General features: G+C 42.5%; 2 protein-coding genes across 2 annotated transcripts; one reads left to right on the forward strand and one right to left on the reverse strand.

Annotated features, from left to right (window-relative positions):
• Positions 1-3100: 3100 nt before the first annotated feature.
• LOC116920576 lies at positions 3101-4410 on the reverse strand. The gene is given in 2 exon segments (XM_032926720.2): positions 3101-3486; positions 3489-4410. Coding segments are annotated over 2 exon segments (1308 nt in total).
• Positions 4411-17294: 12884 nt separating this feature from the next.
• Positions 17295-18551, forward strand: LOC123471627. The gene has a single exon (XM_045173283.1). The coding sequence runs from the start codon at positions 17304-17306 to the stop codon at positions 18549-18551; it is 1248 nt and encodes a 415-aa protein (XP_045029218.1). The 5' UTR covers positions 17295-17303.
• The last annotated feature ends 3939 nt before the right edge of the window (positions 18552-22490 follow it).

Raw genomic sequence — 22490 nt, forward strand, 5'->3', positions numbered from 1 at the left:
CAAAACAAAAGTTCAAAATCAATTAACATAAATCTAAAAACACTTTGAATTTAAATGGGGAATTATAAAGTGAAAGGAAAACACGAAATAAAGATGGTCGGTTACGGTGTTGCAATATAGAAAATTCCATGCTTTTCGCATTGTGTTCAAGGTCTATTGCAACTAGCGCTCGGCCCCGCACCAATCGAGGAACTTTTTAGTCGATTGAGTGCGGGGATGATCTTTATCGGTGCGGTGATTTCGGTGATCGGTGCTTTAACCGATAATCAATGAATAGTGATATCGTTGTAGTACCGATTATAGCACTGTTCCGCACCAAAAAAAGAAATCCCCGCACCGAACTCCCCCGATTCATTTTTATCGGGGAAGCCTAGCGGTGTCCCCGATTAGAATGTGATCGGGGCCGAGCCCTAATTGCAACCAATCGATTAATGTAGAAACATAATCGATCGAGTTCTTTGCCCTAATTTAAACCACGTTTAAGCTCCCTTTTACCCACCTACCCAAACTTCTGCCTTGAAACTGTTACATTCACCATCTTTGTAAATTGCACTGGAGCCTTCTATGCAACCCTGATTTCAGTCCCGCATCGGCCCCGGTTTACGAAGTGGTTCTCTTCTGATTGTAACCCAGATGGCTTTCCCAGAGGTAGTGTGGGGACCCCGATCAGAATTAGCGATCGGCCCCGATTAGCCATAATCGGGTTAACCGCCCCGCCCCGGGAAAGGAAATCGGGGCTGAATCGGGTGCCACTTCGTCAGTCAGGGCGGGGCGGGGCAAAATCAAGGTTTACCCGCTTGCCCTGACGCCTTTTGCAAAAATGGCACCTGAATTCAAACTACGAATTTGGGTTGGGTTTTTATCGGTGTATCGGGGCCTTTTCATCATAATAATCGATTTCAACTCGATCGATTATGTTTTTACGTCGATCGATTGATTGCAATCGGGGTTGCATCCCCCATTAGGCACCCCGATACAACCCCGATTGAGATCAGGGTTCCAAAATTTTCACCCCGAGCCCCGAACGCCCCACCCTGAACCCCGAATTTGAAAACCCGATTGGCAAAATGCTCCCCGATTAGGGTCGGGGCCGATCCCTAATCAGAACCAATAAAGCAGTAAAACATCCAGGGTTTCGCGTTCTTCATAAATGTGAAAATCTCATTTGTGTCCAAGTTGGTCTGCTGTGGCTGCACCCTCTTCTGGAGAATCAACTCCTTCACGTTAAAAAAATAAGTTTTAGTAACTATAATTTACATTTCCCCTCTTCTTTGTTACAGTGGGTACACTATTCATTTCTTCATTTCCTAATTTTTTTCCTAGCCCCAAATTCTATCTAGTTTATTAATATTAAATAATTGTTTGTGAGTAGCTGTATTTTTCCCGTGATTCGATCCTATGTAGCAGACGAATTTCTTGCAGGAAACAGAAATTTTTCTGCTAGAAGAGACGAGCCACTTACAAACAATAATTAAATAAAAATAAACTAGATAGAATTGGGGCTAGAAAAACAATTAGGAAATGAAGGAATGAATAACGTACCCACTGTAACAAAGAACAAGGGGAAATCTAAATTATAATTACTTTTACTAATTTTTTAACGTGAAGGAGTTGGTTCATCATAAGACGCTGCAGGCACAGCAGACCAAGTTAAACACAAATGAGATTCTTGCATTTATGGAGAACGTGCATCCCTGGAGGTTTTACTGCTCTATCGAGGCCGATCCCTGTCAAATCTTAACTGGCGCATTCCACGAAGGATAATTTATGAAGTATTTCATTAGGTGTTTCCACTTGAGGTGTAAAAGTAAGTTCGATCACTTGGAGTACCAAATGCCGTGAAATGAAATGAATTTTAACATTTTGAGGAAATTAAATGTGGAAGAGGGTCTCCAAACCAAATCTGTGTTTTAAAAAACGATTTCGTTTTCGCCGGTGGCTGAGACGCCGCGGAATCAGACACGTCCGATTCTGCGGAGTTTCAACATCGATTGCGTCCGCAAATCAATTTTGAAATACAATTTAAGTTTTTCGAGTGAGATCTCCTTTGCTATACACACAGTAGCCACTAAAAAAATGCACAGTTGTACAGCCCCTCCGTACGGAATGCAATAGCGGTGGCGCTGATGTACGGGTATGGAAAATGTGAGCGATGCTATTGGAAATAAAACATGGGACTTTTCTTACGCGCGGAAATTTTCTTACGCATCGGTGGACGAGACAAAAGAATTGTAACATGCAGAAAGAACCCAGCATGAAGGTCGTCACGTATGCAACATTTCCTTAGACGGATTGTCTATCAAGGAACTGAAAGTAACTACCTCCCTTTTTACTTTTAAATTTTCATACAAAAACGCACGCTTGTGTAAAGCATTCTCCCTATCGGGTGAATTGCTTTACGAATTAAGACAATTGGTTGTGTAAATAAACTCAGAGGCGTATTTACCCACAATGATGATTATGTATTATTAAGCTGAGGCCAAAGGTTTACAAAACGAGTAGGGATACATGGACGTGAGTCCAATCGAAAACTGAGCGTGAGATTCGAGACAAAGTAATTTGATCTTACCATGGTAGTGCGGGCGTACAAGCGTGAGGGAATAATAGGAGAAAAACGGGAAACAATACTACTTGCCGACACGTATAGTATTTGGAGTACGTATTGAGAAGATAGTTCGAAAACTCGCGATGCTCGGAGAGGAAAGAAGAACACAATAAGTTGGGAGGAATAACCAATGGAGTAAGATGAATAAGCTAAGACATCAAGATAAAAGTCTACTGTTTAAGAGTGACAATTCAAGCTAAAGGCGACTGAACGTCTTGCAAGCTGGTACTTGTCTGACTCTTGTCAGAAAGTGGGTTCACCATGAAACGTCGCCTCTTCGCGTGTGGCGTAATGTTCGTGACGCATAGGTACGTCACACGCGTGAGTCAGAACCCGGAAGTTTTATCTAGATCAACATGGTTGCACATGAAGCAACTAACAAATACGTTTATAATAGTGAATAAGAATATAATATGAATATAAAATAAGTATAAGCAAATAGATCATATTGTGGGTATCTTGCAAAGGTATATATATATTGATGGCTTCGTTAAATCACTCCCGGCTGCGTGAGATTACGTCCCGTAATCTGTCATTCATTTCGATAGATCCGAAAGTTGTTGTGGTCAAAGTTTTCAATTTGAGACAGCATAAACTCCGAATCATTTCGAAAAATCCAAAGCAATAGCAGATACGCATGAGGACCACACCGGAAACACAGAGTATACCGATGTAAAAATAATCCTTGGGTTTTACCCACCAGCTGGTATAGGTCCCAACATTGGATGCTGTTATCAAAACATTGGTGGTACTCAATTTTTCGTGTACCAAAGATATATCTTGTGAGTGTTCGTTCATTGCTGCCGCAATATCGGCCATGATATTCATGTGGTTAAGCATGGTATCACTGTATGCTGGGTTGCTTCGATGTTCATAATCAGAAATTTGACATCTTCGTAACGAAAGGAGTGGGCTAGTGACTGCTCTGGTAAAATTATATTTGCCTCGATCGGGTTCCAGGTGTTATTACAGAATGCGTACGGCTTGCCATTAAAGTTGACAAATCCATTGGTCCAATAACAGGGTGAAAATTTTACAAGTTCCCATCCATCAAGGTTTATCGTAAAATTTTGGAATTTTGGTTGCGGACCGCAAGAGGTCACTACAGTGTCAAATGTGACATTTAATTTTTTGCATTGTATGACAACTGCCGTTCTACCCAAAGCTTGGAGTTTCGTGCACTGGGGTAAATTTAATTGGGAAGCCGCTAACCATCCATTATATTGAGCGGATGCGATAGCTCGTTCGTGCTTCGCCTTTCGGGAATCACATTGTAATATTTGAATTAGTCTTGCTAATTCATTCTCGTGATCGGTTAGTTGATCGCGAATATATTGTATATTAGCTGGTATGTTGAAAATTTCAGCGTTAGGTGGCGGTGGTGTCGTTGTTGATGCTGAAGAAGAATTTTCCTTTATCTCTCCTGTCAAAATGTATAATTTTGGTTGACCAACGACATCGTAAGCTGATGTACGGTTCGTACAATTGGGTTGAAGAGGAAGACAAGGAGGTCGAAGAGTTAAGTGGAAATCTAGTTGATTGTCGTCATCCTGTAGGCGGAATGACTTTTCACCTTCCATCTGTCTTGTTAGTGTGCCGACACCAGATTCAACAAGTCGATTGTTTGGTGCCGTATGATGCGTGTAGGTAGTGTCCCATACCAATGTTAAATGATTATGTGACAAGTTACCTGCCGTCGCGGAAGCTGTGCCAATAGGTGTCTGGAAATTAGTGTCTTCACTTTGTTGATAAAGTTGCTCTTTTTTAAGGACGCAGTTAATAATTTCTTCTGTTACTGTACTCATCTAACATTTTAAAGGTGTTGGTTCGTGATCAAATACATATTTATTATCTGAAGGGGGGATGCTATAGTCAAAGAATGAAAAAGGGTAGCAAAAGATAAAAAGGAGAGTAAACATATTCTAGGCTTTAAAATGTCAAAGATTTCCCGTCGGCTTTTTCTAGTTACGCTACGGCAAAAGTAAACGGAAATGAAATCTATCATTTATAATTTTGTTTTAGCATAAAGGGAAACAACATTTCAACACTAAATTAGTATTATTGGAAAGATGGGAAGCTAAACATTATTATGGAAAAGAAAGAATTTAAAAAGAAACATTCCTTTGGCAAGGGGGATAGAAAACAAACGTTTAAAAATGTACGGCGAAAAAAAGAGTTTAAGGATCATATGCGAAGTTGAGAATTTTCTAAGTCCAACACATGGATGTGGAAAAAGGGATATGCACGGAAACAGAGGGGGGAGGGTGGTTGAAATACTAGTACTCATTTCTGATATCGTATTTATCGTTTATGTCTACTGATATGTAATAAACCTGCGTATATGGCAGTTTCTGAACTGTCATATGCTGCTTAAAAGTATGTCATCTAATCTATAGGTTTGTAATTATAACATTAAACATTTTTTTTTCTTAATTATTGTATTGGGAACTGAATGAAAAATTAAAATGAAGGAGATACAAACTGGGGGGGCGACATGAAGATATTAGTAGGGAGGGGGGTAGCGTTCTTGGTTGCAATGTATACATGTATCTTCATCTGCCCACATCGCTGGTGGCCAGAATAACGGGGGACGACGGTTCGCTGGATCCAAATCCAGGATTTCCTTCAATTTTTCCGTAGCTTTCCTCCATTTTTTCATTCGCATCAGCGCCACCAGCTGATCGGTGAAGGCGTTCGTCACGTATTCCAGTTCCTCCACCGCCTCACGACGACTTTCCTGAAAGGCGGCGTTGTCGATCCGCGGTCTCTGCGCGGTTCCTCCACTAGTGGTTCCCCCAACCACTAATGGCAATGGCTACCGGTCCCCATTGTTGCGGGTGCCAGTTGTAGAGTGGAGGATGACGCCTAGTAGGATCCAAGTCTAGGATCAGCTTAAGAGTGTGGACAGCGCAACTCCAATCTTCGGTGAAGATCTGCCCGCTTAGTTCCGTTGACAGCTGAGCTGTTTTTTCTTCTAGGTGTCGTTCGTACCGGTTGCGTTCCAGCTCCCACGAATTGTCGTCCACGGAGTCCGGTGATTGTGGTGTCTGGCTAACGATGGGGACGTTTCCTTGCTGGGGTTGATCCCAGCTCGAGTCGTGTAGCTGTGCCATAGGAATTAAATTTTGCATGGAGCTCTCACCGCTTGAGGTCGCCGGCATCTTGTTTGAGGCCCACGCTTCAATTAGTTGATAGTTAAGTGGTGGGGGCTGTGGGTTCTGGTCCATTTTAGAAATCGACAAGTTTAGAATGTGCAGAATGGTTTTAAAGGATTGAAGTGTTCGTTGGTTGACAACTGAAAACGGTTTGTTGGTCGACTAGGACTTGGTCGTCCTTTAAATAGTCGGTTGTCCGCTATATTTTATAGAATTGTTTGGCTTGCGTTATTGGATTCCGTCCGCATAACGACTGGTTTTCCTCGAGTTCTTTGTGGGCGACCGGCAAAATACGCATGTGCATTTTCATTCGCCGACACGTTAACATCGGACTCTTTTGGTTTTACGGAGTCGTTTTGATTGTTTGTAAAGTGAAAGATAAGCGAAAAATATGAAGAAAGGAAAAGAAGTGAAAGAAGAGCATAGAAGGCGGAATAGGAGAAGAATTCTGGACTCAAGGATTGCTACGGTAATGCTAATATAATTTCCCTATTATTTTATGCGTATTAGTACTTTTGCTCGTGGTTTAAAACTCGACCGCTAGATAACGTTGTTCTAGTTTACTTTTTGATCACTAGATGGCATGAGAAGGTCAATTCTTGAAATAAATAAGTCTTACTGAAAAAAAAATAAGACTTATTGATTCAAAATGACAAATAAGTTGATGAACTTAGTTAAGTTAGGTTTTTATTTATCTAAAGGGGAGGTTTTTATTTCACGATAAGTAAAAAGTTAGTTTGTCAGAGATTGAATGTCATGCTTGAATGTACACCCCACGCAAAGAAAGTTGGTTAGCAAGCTCGCTTGCTATGCGTGGGTACTCGGGTTCAAATCCCGGGGGAAGCTTGTAAAAGGGAAGAAATGTGCGTCGGCTTCCAATGTACGGAAGGTGGGTCACGGTGTTTCATCGTGGTCTTTCCACCCCCTTCTTGTACATTGAAGCCTCGCGATCTTCTCAGTAGTCAAGGCCGTTTAGCTCTTGGGGTGGCAAGAGTTGGCTTTCAGAATTGACCACTGACGATGGAGATTTGTTCCTTTCGGCTAGGGGAGAGTCTGGCGCTGGACTCAATCCGTGTGCGAACGGCTTTTGCATTTTTTTGAAATTTGTCAAGTAATTTTTCCGCAATGTAATTATATTTAATTCCAATTCCAATTAAATAAAAAAAATGTTCTTTCTTCTTTTTTTTTTTTTTTTTTTTTTGTTAATTACTTAATCTATTTGGAGACTATTCTTATTGTTACTTCTACCGTTTTATTTTTTAAAAACACTACTGAGGCTACAACGTTTTTGACGAGAGAGGGAAAAGAAAACAGGATAGAAAAGTGATAGGCGATAACGAAATATAGCAAAATTTTAAGAGACTAGAAAGAGAGAAATAGATGAAAGAATTTGTTTCTCATCGATTGTCCTCAAATACGTAATTGACGTGTTACATTATTTTTAGACAAAGCTGTCTGGTTGGGATTGTAATTGGTAATGAGTGGTGGTTATGATGAGATGAATAATTTTTGGGACTTATATGAGGGATTTCTTCTTGTTATTGGACTCCATCTCGATAACGCAGAGGCTTTTGTCGATTGCGTTGCGGGCGTCTGGTAACATGAAGTTGTTCTGGTTTCTCAGCTGACACATCTTCTTTGGGCTCTGATGATGGACGCTCATCTGCCTTAACCTCAGCGCGTGCGGAGTCATCTTCGTTAATTACGTAATTCTGAATTGATGTTGTTTCGTCGTCGGACTCGTCTGTGTTAGATGTATTATTTTCCGACGAAGGTCGATCTACATTGACGACGTCATCTTGTTGTGGTGAACAATTTGCATCTGCCAAATGATCACTTGTTTGTGCGGTGTCGTTTTCGGGGCTGTCACTTGCCATTATTTCTTCGTGATCTTGATTTTCCATGGCAATGTCATGTTCTATAGTTTGAGTCGCAATTGACTTACGAAATCGGTTTTCAAAATCAGAGGGGTTCTCAATTGGGGGACAAAGTTCTGTTTTCCACAGCATTGTCTCGTACAGTTGTTTTAAACGATTTACATGCGTACGTTGACATGTATAAGAATTATCAGCTATATCTACAGTTTTATTATTATATACTTTTACTACTCTCTAAGGGCCTTTATATTTTGATGTAAACTTCCTACTATCTCCATCCTTAACTACACGAATATCTAATAAGACTCTATCGCCTACAACATATTTCTTCTCTTTTGCTCGCTTGTTATATTTGTTTGCGTTGAAGATTCCGCGCTTTCTCGGTTTCTTCGCGAACTCGTTGGAAGCTATAACGCAAGCGATCAGTTAAATTTCCTACGTAATCAGAAGCAGATTTAAAGGTTGAGAAGTGGGTTCACCATGAAACGTCACATCTTCGCGTGTGGCGTGATGTTCGTGACGCATAGGTGCGTCACACGCGTGAGTCATACCCCGGAAGTTTTATCTAGGTCAACATGGTTGCACATGAAGCAACTAACAAATACGTTTATAATAGTGAATAAGAATATAATATGAATATAAAATAAGCATAAGCAAATAGATCATATTGTGGGTATCTTGCAAAGGTATATATTTTTTGATGGCTTCGTTACACTACGATACCAGTAAAAGCATAGTTAATTGGCGCGGCGTTCAAGAACGAAACCGTATTGAAATTAACAGCCATTATGAGGATCAAAATAAACCTATGTCAGGATTTTTAAAAGAAGATGTGAATTTTATGGTTTGTTGTAAGGGTTGGTTTATTAGTTAATAACTAAACCCTGAATGATCGCCGCGTTCTGTGCTGCTTGAGCTGGGACATTTACGCCTAAGTTGTTCACGTTCATATTGGTTGTAATCCATTGATCATAGTCGTTTAGGGGACCATCAACAGTATTAGCCCACTTACCATAAATGGCTCGGTTTCCATATGACGCAAGATTTTAGATTGACGTAGGGCCTATTACCCATGAATCTCGTCTGAATATCATACGCCAATTGAGCTAGGCGCTTAAATTGAGTAGAACGCATTATGTTTTTCTCTGCCATTGTGCCAAAGCCACCCCATGGATTCAATGCCAAAGTTCGCTGATCTTTGAGGGCAGCAATTACCTGCATGAAGGCGGCACATTCCAGAGGCCACATAATAGAATAGATTTGACATTTCATAACAGTACTCATCCAATATTTTAAAGCTCTTGGTTCGTGATCAAATACATATTTATTATCTGAAGCTTTCATCTCATTTCCGTTGCACTTTTTATGGTTAATCATGTCGTTGCACTCCGAAGGTGTCGTATCAATGGAAATTTTGTCCAGCACAATCACAACTTCGCCGAAAAAACTCATAGTGATGTGTTTAATGTTTTTCCATTTTGCGCAAATATATCCCGGACAATGGGCTGCTGCCCGTTCTTTACTATAAACACCGTATTTCACTTGAACGCTATTTTTGTCATTTTATTTTGGCCGGCAATTTGCGTCAAAGATTTGAATATTTGATATATATGAATAAAACAAAAGAATGAAAAGGATAGCAAAAGATAAAAATGAGAGTAAACATATTCTAGGCTTAAAAATGCTAACGATTTCCCGTTGGCTTTTTGCTAGTTACGCTACGGCAAAAGGATATGGAAATGAAATGCATCATATTATAACTTTGTTTTAGCATAAAGAGAAACAACATTTCAACAATAAATTAGTATTATTGGAAAGAAGGGAAGCTAAACATTATTACTGAAAAGAAAGAATTTAAAAAGAAACATTCATTTGGCAAGGGGAGTAAGAAAAGAAACGTTTAAAAATGCACGGTGAGAAAAAGAAGTTGAGAATTTTCTAAGTCCACGCATGGAAAAGGGTATGCACGGAAACAGAGGGGGGGAGGTGGTGTGAAATACTAGCAAGTGTGAATGTGTCCTTGAAACATTCCTCAGTCCAAGTTCCACATTTTAGCGGCTAACTTACGAAAAGGGGAGAAAAAGAAAGGGTAAAACTAAGTGCACGGGTGTGTAGGGGATGCTATAGTGGTGGCGCTGACGTTTGGGCGGGGCTACATTGAAGTGACACTATTGAAATACCGAATCTATGGAAAGTTTTTCTATAACTTTACTTTATGAAAAATTCCAAATATCGACATCATTACTGATATTGTCACGGGAAATCAAGTTAGCACACTCGTTGTTGAGAAAACACTTGCAAAAGGCACCGCAATGCTGGCCAATCGACACGGCACAGGACAAGGCGGTGGTCTTCACCATCGGCTCTACACTTATCTACTCTAACACTACGCCGATGATGCCCCTAATGGGTCTACAACCAACTTACACACACGCACTCTCACACGCTAACACACAAGCAACATACAGACAAAAAAAGAGCAAACTCGGACGAGAGAAAAGATGCGACCGACCGACGCAACAAGTAGACAGAATCTGCTAGGGGAAAAAGGGTTAAAGAGGAAAGTCAGGTTGCCGCGAAGCCATCTAGCGCTCAACTAAAGAACAAAACTATTAGAGAACAGACGGAACGTGACATTTCTCCCCTCCACGAAGAATGATCGTCCCGATCATCAACATGAAACAACAAAGGAATTAATTAAGCACTATACAGGCATACACACACAACATTCAAAACAAAATTAACACGTCTTAGTCTTAGCCCTTATACTACTCCTAGCCTTAGTCTTATTCTTAGCTTTTACTCTACTCTTACTTAGCAGTAACTTACAACTAAGTGCACTCTAACTCAACACACACAAGGAAGACGCATCTTCCCCGGAAGCTTCCGCAAACTGCTGGAAGTTACCATCTTCCAAACTCTCTCACGCGCACACAGGATCCTCACAGTGAAGACCCCTGTCGTGGCGGTCCAACCTCTCCACGACACAGTCTCACTCTGCCGTGACGGTCCAACCTCTTCACGACACAACAAAATCAAATCAGTCCAACAAGCCAAACATACATGATACACGTTAAATTGGCCACACAACAAATCACACAATTTAACTACAAATCAAGTCGAGTCGAAGACCTCAATCTTCGGCGAGAGCGGAGAACATGACCGCCCACTCTTTCGTCTCTTAATCCAGTTGTTGATGAAGCGTCTTTTTCGTAATGCTGCTCTTGATCAACAGCTCGAGATTGCTGATCACACCACCGCACCACTTTAGGCGTCTTTTCTTTCACTTGATTTTCCGATGTCTGCTTTTTCTTGAAAATAGAAACGGGGGTCTTGACTACAGGTGATTTAACACTAATTTTTCCACTCGGCGCACTATGCCTAAACGGCTTTAGACGAAACACTGGATCACAATCTTGACTCTTCTTTCTTCTGTTCAATGGCTCCACTATTCGCCATAACTTGAAGTGATGGTTCCACCCAATGCAATCAAGAATAGGAAGCTGCTCGCAATCAACAAGTGGCAGGGACTCAACAAGTAGCAGTCAACAAAAATGAGTCCAAGACTCGTAATCAAACAATGGCCAATCTCTATCTCACTCTCAATCAAAGCGGCAATCAAGCCTCAAGTACAAATTAAAATGAGGCCTTCAAAATCCAAAAATTAGACCCAAAAGCAGACAATCTTCGACACAAAATCTAAATAAAAAGCAAAACAAAATTAAAATCAAAATCATAAAAGAATTTAATAAAAATCGAATTAGCGTCCGCCTAAACCCAACACCAACATTAACACAACGGCAGGGGAAAAATTGTTGACCGTGTGACTCATCAACACGCAACATCAACGTAAGGAACAAAAGTTGAGTCTAAAACGTCGACGATGAGACGCCACAATTTTCAACGAAATTTTGTCCAAGTTTTTCACACACACAGAATCAAATTTTTAAATTTTTCTCAAACAACGAGTGTAACTATACCCTGCATCTCCACCATTGTCACGGGAAATCAAGTTAGCACACTCGTTGTTGAGAAACCACTTGCAAAAGGCACCGCAATGCTGGCCAATCGAGACGGCACAGGACAAGGCGGTGTTCTTCACCATCGGCTCTACACTTATCTACTCTAACACTACGCCGATGATGCCCCTAATGGGTCTACAACCAACTTACACACACGCACTCTCACACGCTAACACACAAGCAACATACAGACAAAAAAAGAGCAAACTCGGACGAGAGAAAAGATGCGACCGACCGACGCAACAAGTAGACAGAATCTGCTAGGGGAAAAAGGGTTAAAGAGGAAAGTCAGGTCGCCGCGAAGCCATCTAGCGCTCAACTAAAGAACAAAAGTATTAGAGAACAGACGGAACGTGACAATATCGTATTCTATCGCTTACTTCAACTTATTCGGAACAAACCCGTGTATATGGCAGTTTCTGAACTGTAGTACGCTGTTTAAAAATATAATTCATCCATTCTACTACTTGGCAAATGTAACAATAAAAAATTTTTTTGTTTTTCTTAAGGGTTGTATTGGGGATTGGAAATAAAAGATAAAATGAAAAAGGAGACACAAATTGGGGAAACGATATGGAGATGTCAGTAGGGTGGGGGATAGCGTTCGTGGTCGCAGTTGAGAAACTTGTCCTAATCTGCCCACATCGCTGAAGGCTAAAATAAAGGTGGGTGTCGATTTGCGGGATCCAAATCGAGAATTTCTTTTAATTTCTCGGTCGCCTTCCTCCATTTCTTCATCCGAATCAGCGCCACTAGCTGATCGGTGAAGGCTTTCGTGACGTATTCAAGCTCCTCCTCAGCTTGACGACGACTCCACTTCCACGGTCCCATGCCCGGCCAAAAATACCGGGCCTGTATCTTGTGTAGGGTCCGCGTGAGTCCCAAATGTCCAGCAGTAATGTCGTGATGACAAGCGCGCATCACCTCTTCTCTAAAGGACTTGGGCACACACAGTCGTAAGAGGAGGCCACCCTCCATTCCTTTTGCACGACACAGCAACCAATCCCTAAGACGATATTGGGGGTAAGGTTTTCCCTTTTCCAATTCAGCAAATACCAGCTTCCACTCGGTCTACTGGGCACACTGTAAATCACTTTTGCTTTCCAGGTCGACGCTCAGGGCAGCAAACATACACTGCAATTCCTCTTCCTGCGGTGCGTCGGTTGGGTAACGAGAGAGAGCGTTCGCGTCTGCGTGTAATCTCCCATTCCGGTGCGTGATACGTAGTAAGAATTCTTGGAGCTGGAGACTCCAACGAGCTAGGCGCCCAGCTAAGTCTTTTTTTGTTAACAACCAACAAAGGGCGTGGTGGTCGGTTACCACTAGAGTTTCCATGCCCCAGATGTAGCTGCGAATTTTTTTCACTGCCCATACCAAGGCTAAACACTCCTTTTCTGTAATCGAATAGTTACCTTCACTTTTGGACAACAGTCGTCTCGCATAGGCCAATGGCCTCTCCACATTATCAAAATATATCCGCTAAAAAAGTCATATAGGAATCTCTAAAGACATAACTGTGTTGGCTATGCATCGTGCACTAACTATAGTGCGTAGCTCAGAGCTTCAGAATACGCCTAGGCTGCGTTAAGGGTCGAATGGGAATCCCGAAGATCGCTCCAGAGAAACCCTCGATACTATGACGCCATCTACGAATCGAATCATTTTGCAACATAAAAGCTCTTTCGCGTCCCACGTACCACTGCGTCCAATGCGGCAGCTCATGCATCCTGTTATCTGGAAATAGATGCGTTAATCTATCCGGAATAACGTATTGTAGGACCAGAGTTTTAGCATCAAACGAGATGATGGGAATTCCACCAACCGGATGGGTCGAACGAGTAAGGGTCAGCGCACGAAACGCCTGCTCCCATTCATGTGCAACTATAATGTTAAAAGGAAAGGGGAACGGAAGGGATACCAAGCCGTCCGCTCTAGCGTTATTGGCCGCAAGAATATCAGTCATAACGCGTCCCTGGTTTACATAAGTAATTAAATCCCGCTCAGTGATGCGCGGGCGAAGAGCCCAACCGCGACGCGAGCTAAGCATAACTCTCGTATCAATAAGATCCTCAACTTCCCGCTGGAATACAGCTAATTGGTCGCGCTTCCATGCGAATTGATACGTATAGCCAATGAGGGTAGGATCCCCCCTCGTAGTAACAAACATATCGTCCAGGAAGCGCGCGAAAGGAGAAGTCAAATTGAAATTAAAGGCTCGAAATAAGTCCCTATTAGGCAAATACTCTGAGTAAGGATCATGCAGAGCTAGAGAGAGTATTGAGCTGACGAACGGCGTGGCGACTGCTTCACATGCTATCGTGAAGCAGGCTCTTCGCTTAACTGCAGCCTCCACTCTTATGTCCTGAACGATCTAAAAAATATTATACAACACAACAGAAAAAACTTGTATTTCCGCATCCATCCGTGACTCAATCTCAGGCAAACGCGTGAGAGCGATACTTGGCTTAAGTGCTACGAGAGGAAATTTCCATAGAGCGACATTTCCTTCCGCTAGACCCCTGCCATGATTAATCCAACCATTTCCACTACCAGCGCGACTCGAAAGGAGATTCAACCTATCAACGAAGTCGTGGTTCCTAGCGGTAGGACGCAGGAACTCTAACGAACCACCGCCAGGGATGCTATACAACCCATCGAAACCGAGCAACGCCGCGATGTAGCCGTCCAATTTCTCGGATGTCGCTAAACTCATGTTAGCCATACCAGGAGTGATTCAAAGGAAAAATTTCGCGAAAAAGGCGCCTAGTTGATCGATGGGTGATTCCGCAATCTCTGCAGTCTCACTACGAATTAAGATCTCCTCCTGCCCTGGATATGTAACGAAACGCCAAGCGAAGCCCCTTCTTGCCCCTTTTATTTTTGCTCAATTAAACTAAGACCTTATTTCTTAAACTCCCCTTAACTTAATACCCCACTAGTTGACCTAGTTATTAGACTTTCTAGAAAATATAACAAGCGGAGAGAACAAGTCTCGGCACGCCCGTTATAAATAGAAACTTTTATGATTTGTCCAAAGCCGCCCAAAACGGCCTTAACCTGCCGTAGCTAAAAATAGATATATTTTTGTCTGTTGGGAATTGCCCGAAACGTTCCGAAACTGCCCGGCCTATTTTTAACAATCGTCAGAATTCGCCCGATACCGCTTGAATTTGTCCGCCTATACCTCTTCGTGACGTCCAAATTCGCCCGATACCGCCCGATTTTGTCCGCCTATACCTTAACATTGTCCCGTATGTCCCCCACGGGATGATAACTAACATATAAAAAGCCACCGCAAACTCCCAAAAGGCAGTCAGATCTACTCTGCCTGCTCCGTGTGCCAACTTAGGCCTCTGCAGCTCTCCCGCCGAGCCCGCTACCGTAACTCTTGCAAGCCGCAGAATAAGTACCCTTTAAGTAATCACTAAGTAGCTGATTGACTATTACTTTATTACGTCTATGCCTTGAAGTTAGTACCCATTGGTAACCTTAAAGTGTCATGAGTATTCTTCCCTCAATTTACGAGCTTGTTTAATTATTCTACGGCTACCTGTTGCAAATCGGTTTATAATACACGGCTTTTTATTTATTGCGTGCGTGTTGTTTTATGCTTGCTAAGTATACAAAACATTGTGAGTAAAGACGCCACATTAAATTAAACTTTTCCGTATTGGAGACAACATGACAACGTCGTGTACTCCTTTACATCTGGTGGCAGCGGTTTTCGAACTCACTTACAATGTCGCTGTATACGGGTGCTAAGCCTAAAACTGGACGTACATTCTTCCAAAAATCTAATAAGACTGATAACGCTCCCGTTGAACTCTCTGAAATTCCACCTTTCACGGCTGATCTGACTCAGCCTAATACGTACACTCCTCACAATTTTCCTCCTTCCCATAAGAGACCTACTCGTTCAACGCTAAATTACGTACCTTTAGAGCAAGTAGATAATCCTGAGGCTATTTTACGATCTAAGAAGATACGCATCCAAAACACTGACAACGTAAATCCGTCACTTATAACCAGGATTGCAAATTTCTTTACACCCAAAAAAGTGACAAATCTAACCAATTTATCAATAAGTACCGAAAGCTCCAACGAAGGCAGTATTAAAACAGAAACCATAACTACGCAATTAAGCCTTATTTCCCAAGCCCCGCAAATTACTGTCATCCCTGAATCACATAGTGCAAACACAACGCCCACGATCAATTCAGTAAGTGAAAAAACGGACCCAGCAAACAGCAAGGTCCTAACAAATACCACCCCATCCGACGAAACTAACACTGACCAGCCAATACAAAATATCTGTGTAATAAATAACGAGGCCACCACATTCCAACAAGATCGTGTAGACAACCAGACTATCGAAGAAGCACTCTCGACCATAATTCCAAACACTTCAGACCTTCCCCCGCCCACTAGCAACTCATTTTTCGAATTAGTCGACCGTCTCACAGGGCTTCTCCATATTCCACCACCAAATACCAGTACTCCCCAAGGAAACATTACACCTAACACGCTCAACTCCACCACAAACGCCATCAATAATCCCCTACCTTTCACGCCCTACATCGAAATCGAACACATCCTGACAGCCCTAAGCCAACACAGCAACGCTATCGGCGGAGACGAAATAAGCCCCGATATCATAGAATACCCTTTAAGAACAATTTCCGCGCATGGAAAAGTGGAACACCACGACGAGGATTGCGACATTGCACAAACAGTACGCCCATCTACTCCGGCAAGAGCTGAAACACATACGCCCAGCGTATCCACAAGCCAGTGCAATAATCGATTGGATAACAACGGAGCTAGAGAGCACCCCATCCAAACAGCAAATCCATGCCCTCCGACAGGCCATTCAGCGTGCATATCTAGAGACGTGCGACCATCATTCCCACTTTCCACTCCAGCCCCACTTTTCAGAACTATTGCACAACTTAACCAAACTCGTGGAAAGGAAGAAACTCACGAAAGCTCTAGAACTCTGGCAGCACGAAGCGAGCGAGCTGACAGCCCTTTTGTGTGCATTTGTGACCGCTGCAGTCAACGAAATAAGATCCATTCTCCACTTTGTGAAAATAACGGGCCAATTCGCGGTCGTAGCACAGGTTTACACCACAGCGCTCCGGAAAGAAGCGAGTACCAAACACACGACACGACAAGGAACCTACTCTCTCATCCAGCCACTCGAAACCCTAGCAATAACACTGAACACAAAACACCGGATCGGGATCACGCTATTTTGTACAAAATTCAGTAAACTGATCAAACCCCTGTTCGACCTCAACCACGTTACACCCCTGCCGTCACCCTTGAAGATCAGAATCCGATCCCTCATTTTCCAAATACGTACGGACCAGTTTATTACCCCCCACAAAAGACACAAAATCCTCACCATCTCTGGTTTGATACAAACCGAGCTGACACTCTAAAACAAACCGAGGCATATACGCCTTACCCGAAAGAAGTGAGCTATCAAACTCCCGAGAACAGCACACACAAAAAAACTCGGGTATACTGCACCAATTACTCACCCACTGACGTCACACGGGACGAAAAGAAAAGCGAAAACCAAGAGTGTTTATTTAACGAAAAAGGAATCAACAACATAAACATCATAAAAAACCAAGAAATGGCATCACCCCCAAATTATTACCGGAAAAATGACCACCGTAAGGGCAGGGAAGCCATCACCATGCTGAATCAACTGCAAAATTTCTCAGGCAGCCCTGCTGTTCGCTTCCTTCGTTGGATTAAGCTTTTCGATAACGTCGTAGCCATGTCAAACTGGGACAATGCAGAAATAATCAGTATGCTATCAACTAAAATGTCGGGCGAAGCGTACGACTTACTACAAAACATCTTGGAATCCAGCGATACTTACGAATACGAAGATATCAAGAAACTCTTCCAAGAAAACTACCATGGATCCGAAGACATTGATTTTTATCAAAACCAATTTGACGAGATACAACGGAAGCCAAAAGAAAATATTTTAAATTATGCCTACAGACTTAAAACGCTATACACACGTGCCTATCCCTCCAACAACCAGGAAACACCCGAAGAAAAAACCACGCAACTAAGATTACTTCGACAAAAATTTTTGCAAGGACTGGAACCAGAACTTCAAAACATCGTAAGACACAAATCAGTATCAACATTCGAAGAACTTGTATCTATCAGACAGAAGTACGCAAAGCGCGTCCAATCGGATACGATAGAAAAAGACAAAAGGATATTTGTTAACGCGGTAGCTAGCACTCAAAACGAAACAGCTATCCTACAAGCAATCGAAAAACAAAGTGAACACATAAACTCAATCGCATCCTGCCTGAAATTAGCCACCACTGAACCTGCTCTACAAGAAACAAGCACATCGCCCGACTTGAGCGGAAAAATTGACCGTTTAACGGACGTCATAACAAACCTCGGCAGCATCATGCAGGCTAGCATTCGCCAAACAAATGAGATACGTCAACCCCCCAGAAATAACTTCAGCTTTCCCCCGAACCAATCAAGACACGGAAATTTCTCAAACCACGCCCCCCAAAACAGTTTCAACCGCCAAGGCCCAATGAACGGGTTCCGACAACCAGTCGGAAACAATTTCGGCAGGCCTAACGAAAATAACTCAGGTCAGCAACCTTTCCAACGAAATAGGGCAACGCAAAATGCCGCTGGCTGCTCAAACTGCGGCCTCACCAACCACAGCATCGAAAGTTGCTTTCGATTTATAAAACCGCAAACGACACCAGAGACGCCACCTACCTGTTACTTTTGTCAACAAGTAGGCCACGTAGCGAAATTTTGCCCCGAGAAGAAAAACTTAATTAAGCCTAACGAAACTGACGCTTCAACGAACCAGGGAAACGAATAAAGGCCAGCCGTAAAATGGGGTTAACGGAGAATAGGTCATTAAACCCCAAAACCATACCATCAGTCGCAAAAATTACAGCTTTCAGTAAATCAGCAGCCCCTCGACTTTCCGTGAAAATTCACGATATTCCGTTTAAGGCATTATTCGATACGGGTGCAGCGCGGAGCCTTTTACATATAGATATTTTTAATCGGATAGCGCTGGAAGAGCAAGTGAATTGCTCTGAGTCCGACGTAGAACTATACGATGTGCACAACAAAAAATTGTTCACGTTAGGGTTAGTTTCCCTACCTGTTGTTTACGGAGCCAATTTACTAGACCAAGAATTTATCGTCACGAACGGTATATCAGAATCATGTATATTGGGTCTGGACGCCGCAGACAAACACGAGTTTATTTTTGATGGCCGCTCTAAAACTATATTCCTTGCCCGTGACAAACTGGAAGGTAATCAGGAAGTTAAACAAGATGGGTTATTACCGACGAGCCAAGAGTCAACGGTCAACGTAGCCATGACTCTAGTTAGGAAGGTTTTAATTGCCCCTAGATCTTCTCAAGTTGTAGAGGCCACATTAAAAGAGCAGGGTGATAAATTAGGCACTAGCTCTCTCTTTTTATTTTCCCAGAGTATGGATTTACCAGAGGGAATATACATAGGCAATTTCGTAAACGCTACGAACGAAAACAGAAAATATCAGATTGTTGTAGAAAACAATTCCAATATGTCACACACTCTACCGAGAGATAGTCCCCTGGGTGAGGTAGAATTCTCTTGTCAACTGATCAGGTCAAGACTCTGCTTCTCGGGAGACCGTTTCCACTGAAGGGTGTGTTCCTGAAACAGATGTGGATGTTGACCCACAATATAAAAAGCCGTTAGCTGCGCTTCTAAACGAATTTACTGATTTATTCGCGACAAAAGACTCTGGTTTAGGGAGTACAGGATTAATAAAACATTTTATTGATACGGAAGAAAAAGGACCTATTCGACTTCGACCCTATCGCACAGGCCAAGGCCAAAGAGAAGAATTAGAAAAACAGATAAAAGAAATGCTGCAAGCAAACGTAATATGACATTCGACGTCCCCATGGGCAGCTCCAGTAATTTTAGTTGTAAAAAAATCGGGGGAATTGCGTTTTTGCATTGACTATAGGAAATTAAATAATTTAACAAAAAAAGACTCTTATCCACTTCCGAGAATCGACGGCACCCTCGATAGGCTGTATGGAAAAAAATTCTTTACGACCTTAGATCTGGCATCAGGATACTGGCAGATCGAACTAGAGGAATCCTCTAAAGAAAAAACTGCTTTTATTGTAGAAAATAATCTATACGAATTTGTTAGGATGCCTTTTGGTCTATGTAACGCACCCGTGACTTTTCAGCGCTTAATGAACCATATACTTAGGGATGTAGCAGGACAAAAAGCTTTAGTTTACTTAGATGACGTAATAATTTTTTCCGATTCCTTCGAGAGCCATCTGAATGACATACGAGAAGTCTTTTCGCTAATTAAAGGCGCAGGACTTAAATTAAAATTAAAGAAATGTCAATTCATGAAACAATCAGTGAACTATCTTGGGCATGTCATTTCTACTGACGGCATCGGCCCTGATTCCGCTAAAATAGACAAAATTGCCACTTATAAAGTTCCAACATCAGCGGAAGAAGTACGATCGTTCTTAGGCCTAGCTGGGTATTACAGACGCTTTATCGAAAATTTTGGATCTATTGCGCAACCTTTAACCGCAAAGACACACAAAGACGCATTGAAAAAACCCTTCACCTGGACTGATAAAGACCAAATTGCTTTCGAAAAACTCCGTACTTGCTCTATCACCCCCCCACTACTTGCGTACCCTAACTTCGAGCTTGAATTTCTGCTCTTCACCGATGCTTGCGATTATGGAATCGGCTCCGTCCTTTCGCAAATACAAGACGGTGTCGAAAAACCTATCGCATACGCCAGTCGCCAATTAAAACCAGCCGAGCAGAAGTACGCCACTGTAGAAAAGGAAGCCTTAGCCGTCGTATTCTCTATTAAAGATTTCCGACACTACTTGTTGGATAAACCATTCACAGTCATCAGCGATCACCGTCCCTTACAGTGGTTAGAGGAACAGAAAGACAATAACGGAAGATTAGGCAGATGGGCTATTTTACTAGCCGGCACGAATTACAAAATTAAATATCGACCAGGACGTGTGCACCAAAACACGGATTGTCTGTCTCGCCTCCGCGTAGCCCATATTCGGACGAACGAGACGTACCCGGACATTTTAGCAAGCCAGGCCGCGGACCCGTTATGTCAGTCAATAAAGGAATACCTCAACGATGGAGTTCTTTCGGAAGAAAACGAAAAAAATATGCCAATCTGGGCAAAGGAAATTAGCCTCTACCAAGTTACAAACGGCATACTGTACCGAATAGAAACTCCAACGTCGAAAAGCAGAAGAAATTTTTTAAATCCCCAAGTGGTTCTACCCCTTACCTTACGCCGAACAGTGTTGAAGCAGATGCACGACGAACCCATTTCCGGTCATCTGGCATATCTCAGGACTTATTTAAAAGTTAAAAATCATTACTACTGGCCCACGATGAGGAAAGATATAAAAGAATATTGTACCGCTTGCGAAGTTTGCATAGCAAACACCAACTCTACTCTCAGAGCTTTCCTTTTTCCTCATGAGCTAGCAAAATTCCCGTTTCAAGTAATCGGGATAAGACTTTTTAGGCCCTATCCAACCCGTGTCCCCTAATGGAAACAACTGTATTTGCGTCATCACCGATTACTTCACAAAGTACGTGATCGCTGTCGCCCTACCTGATCAAACTGCCCGTACTACGGCAGAATGCGTGTATAAACACGTTGTGTTGACCCATGGGCCCCCACTGGCCATCGTCTCAGATAGAGGACCGAATTTTACGTCCGGGTTATTTAAATACTTCTGCAAGCAACTCAACATCGAACAAAGATTCACCACAGCATACAATCCAGCGAGCAATGGGGAGACGGAGAGATTTAATCGTACCCTAACGACTATGCTAAGAAAAGAACTCGTCGACGGCCAACATCATAATTGGGAAGATGTGCTGGGGGAAATCTGTTTTGCATACCGAGCGTCCGTAATTCGTCCACAAACGAATCTCCATACTACATGATGCACGGCCGGGATTGCAATTTTCCCATAAACAAAATTTTAGGGGCAGTTCCCGAAGTCGTACCCTCATCAGGTGGTTATGTGGACAAACTCCTAGAAAGACTACGATACAGCTTCCACCGGGCACGAGAGGAAAATGAAAAAGCCAGGGAACGACAAAGAGAACAATATAACAAAAGGGCGAAAGTCTTCGATTACAAACCGGGAGATCGAGTCTTACTAGACATCAGAGTTGTTCAAAAAGGCGACAACAGGAAGTTCACCTCGAAATTCCGAGGACCTTATCGTGTCGTGAAAGTATACCCCAACCGCACAGTGGATATAGCAGACAATTCATACAACTGCCAACTAGTGCATTGTAACAGGCTTAAGCCGTTGTACGAAACTATGTTATGGATGGACGATCCGATACCGGATATCGAATCATCGGTCGAAACAAGAGACCGATTCCGGAAACACATCGCCACCCAGACTAATACAGAAAAACAACAGGAAAGTGAAAATGATTACGAGCACGACGTGACGGAACAAAACAATATTATGGAAGACACGGAAGGGGAAAGTAGTGAATCTCAAAGTGACGCAACTTCAACACCTCCGAGTGTAACCTTGCAAACAATGGACGACATGGTTCCCGAACACATGTGTGACATTCCCACTGAAACATGTGTTTCAAGTAAAAATCTTCCACGGCTACGCGCCAGGTCAACAATTAGACCAAAGACGCGTCTCATCGCCGAAATTTAAAAACCTAATAAATAAACAAATCGAGGTCAG

Source organism: Daphnia magna, linkage group LG4 (assembly GCF_020631705.1).
Source record: "Daphnia magna isolate NIES linkage group LG4, ASM2063170v1.1, whole genome shotgun sequence".
In the NCBI taxonomy this organism is placed as follows: Eukaryota; Metazoa; Arthropoda; class Branchiopoda; order Diplostraca; family Daphniidae; genus Daphnia; species Daphnia magna.

What these genes read in the sequence shown, in the direction of transcription:
- LOC123471627 (XM_045173283.1), top strand. Translation starts at nt 17,304, where the DNA reads ATGGCATCACCCCCAAATTATTACCGGAAAAATGACCACCGTAAGGGC.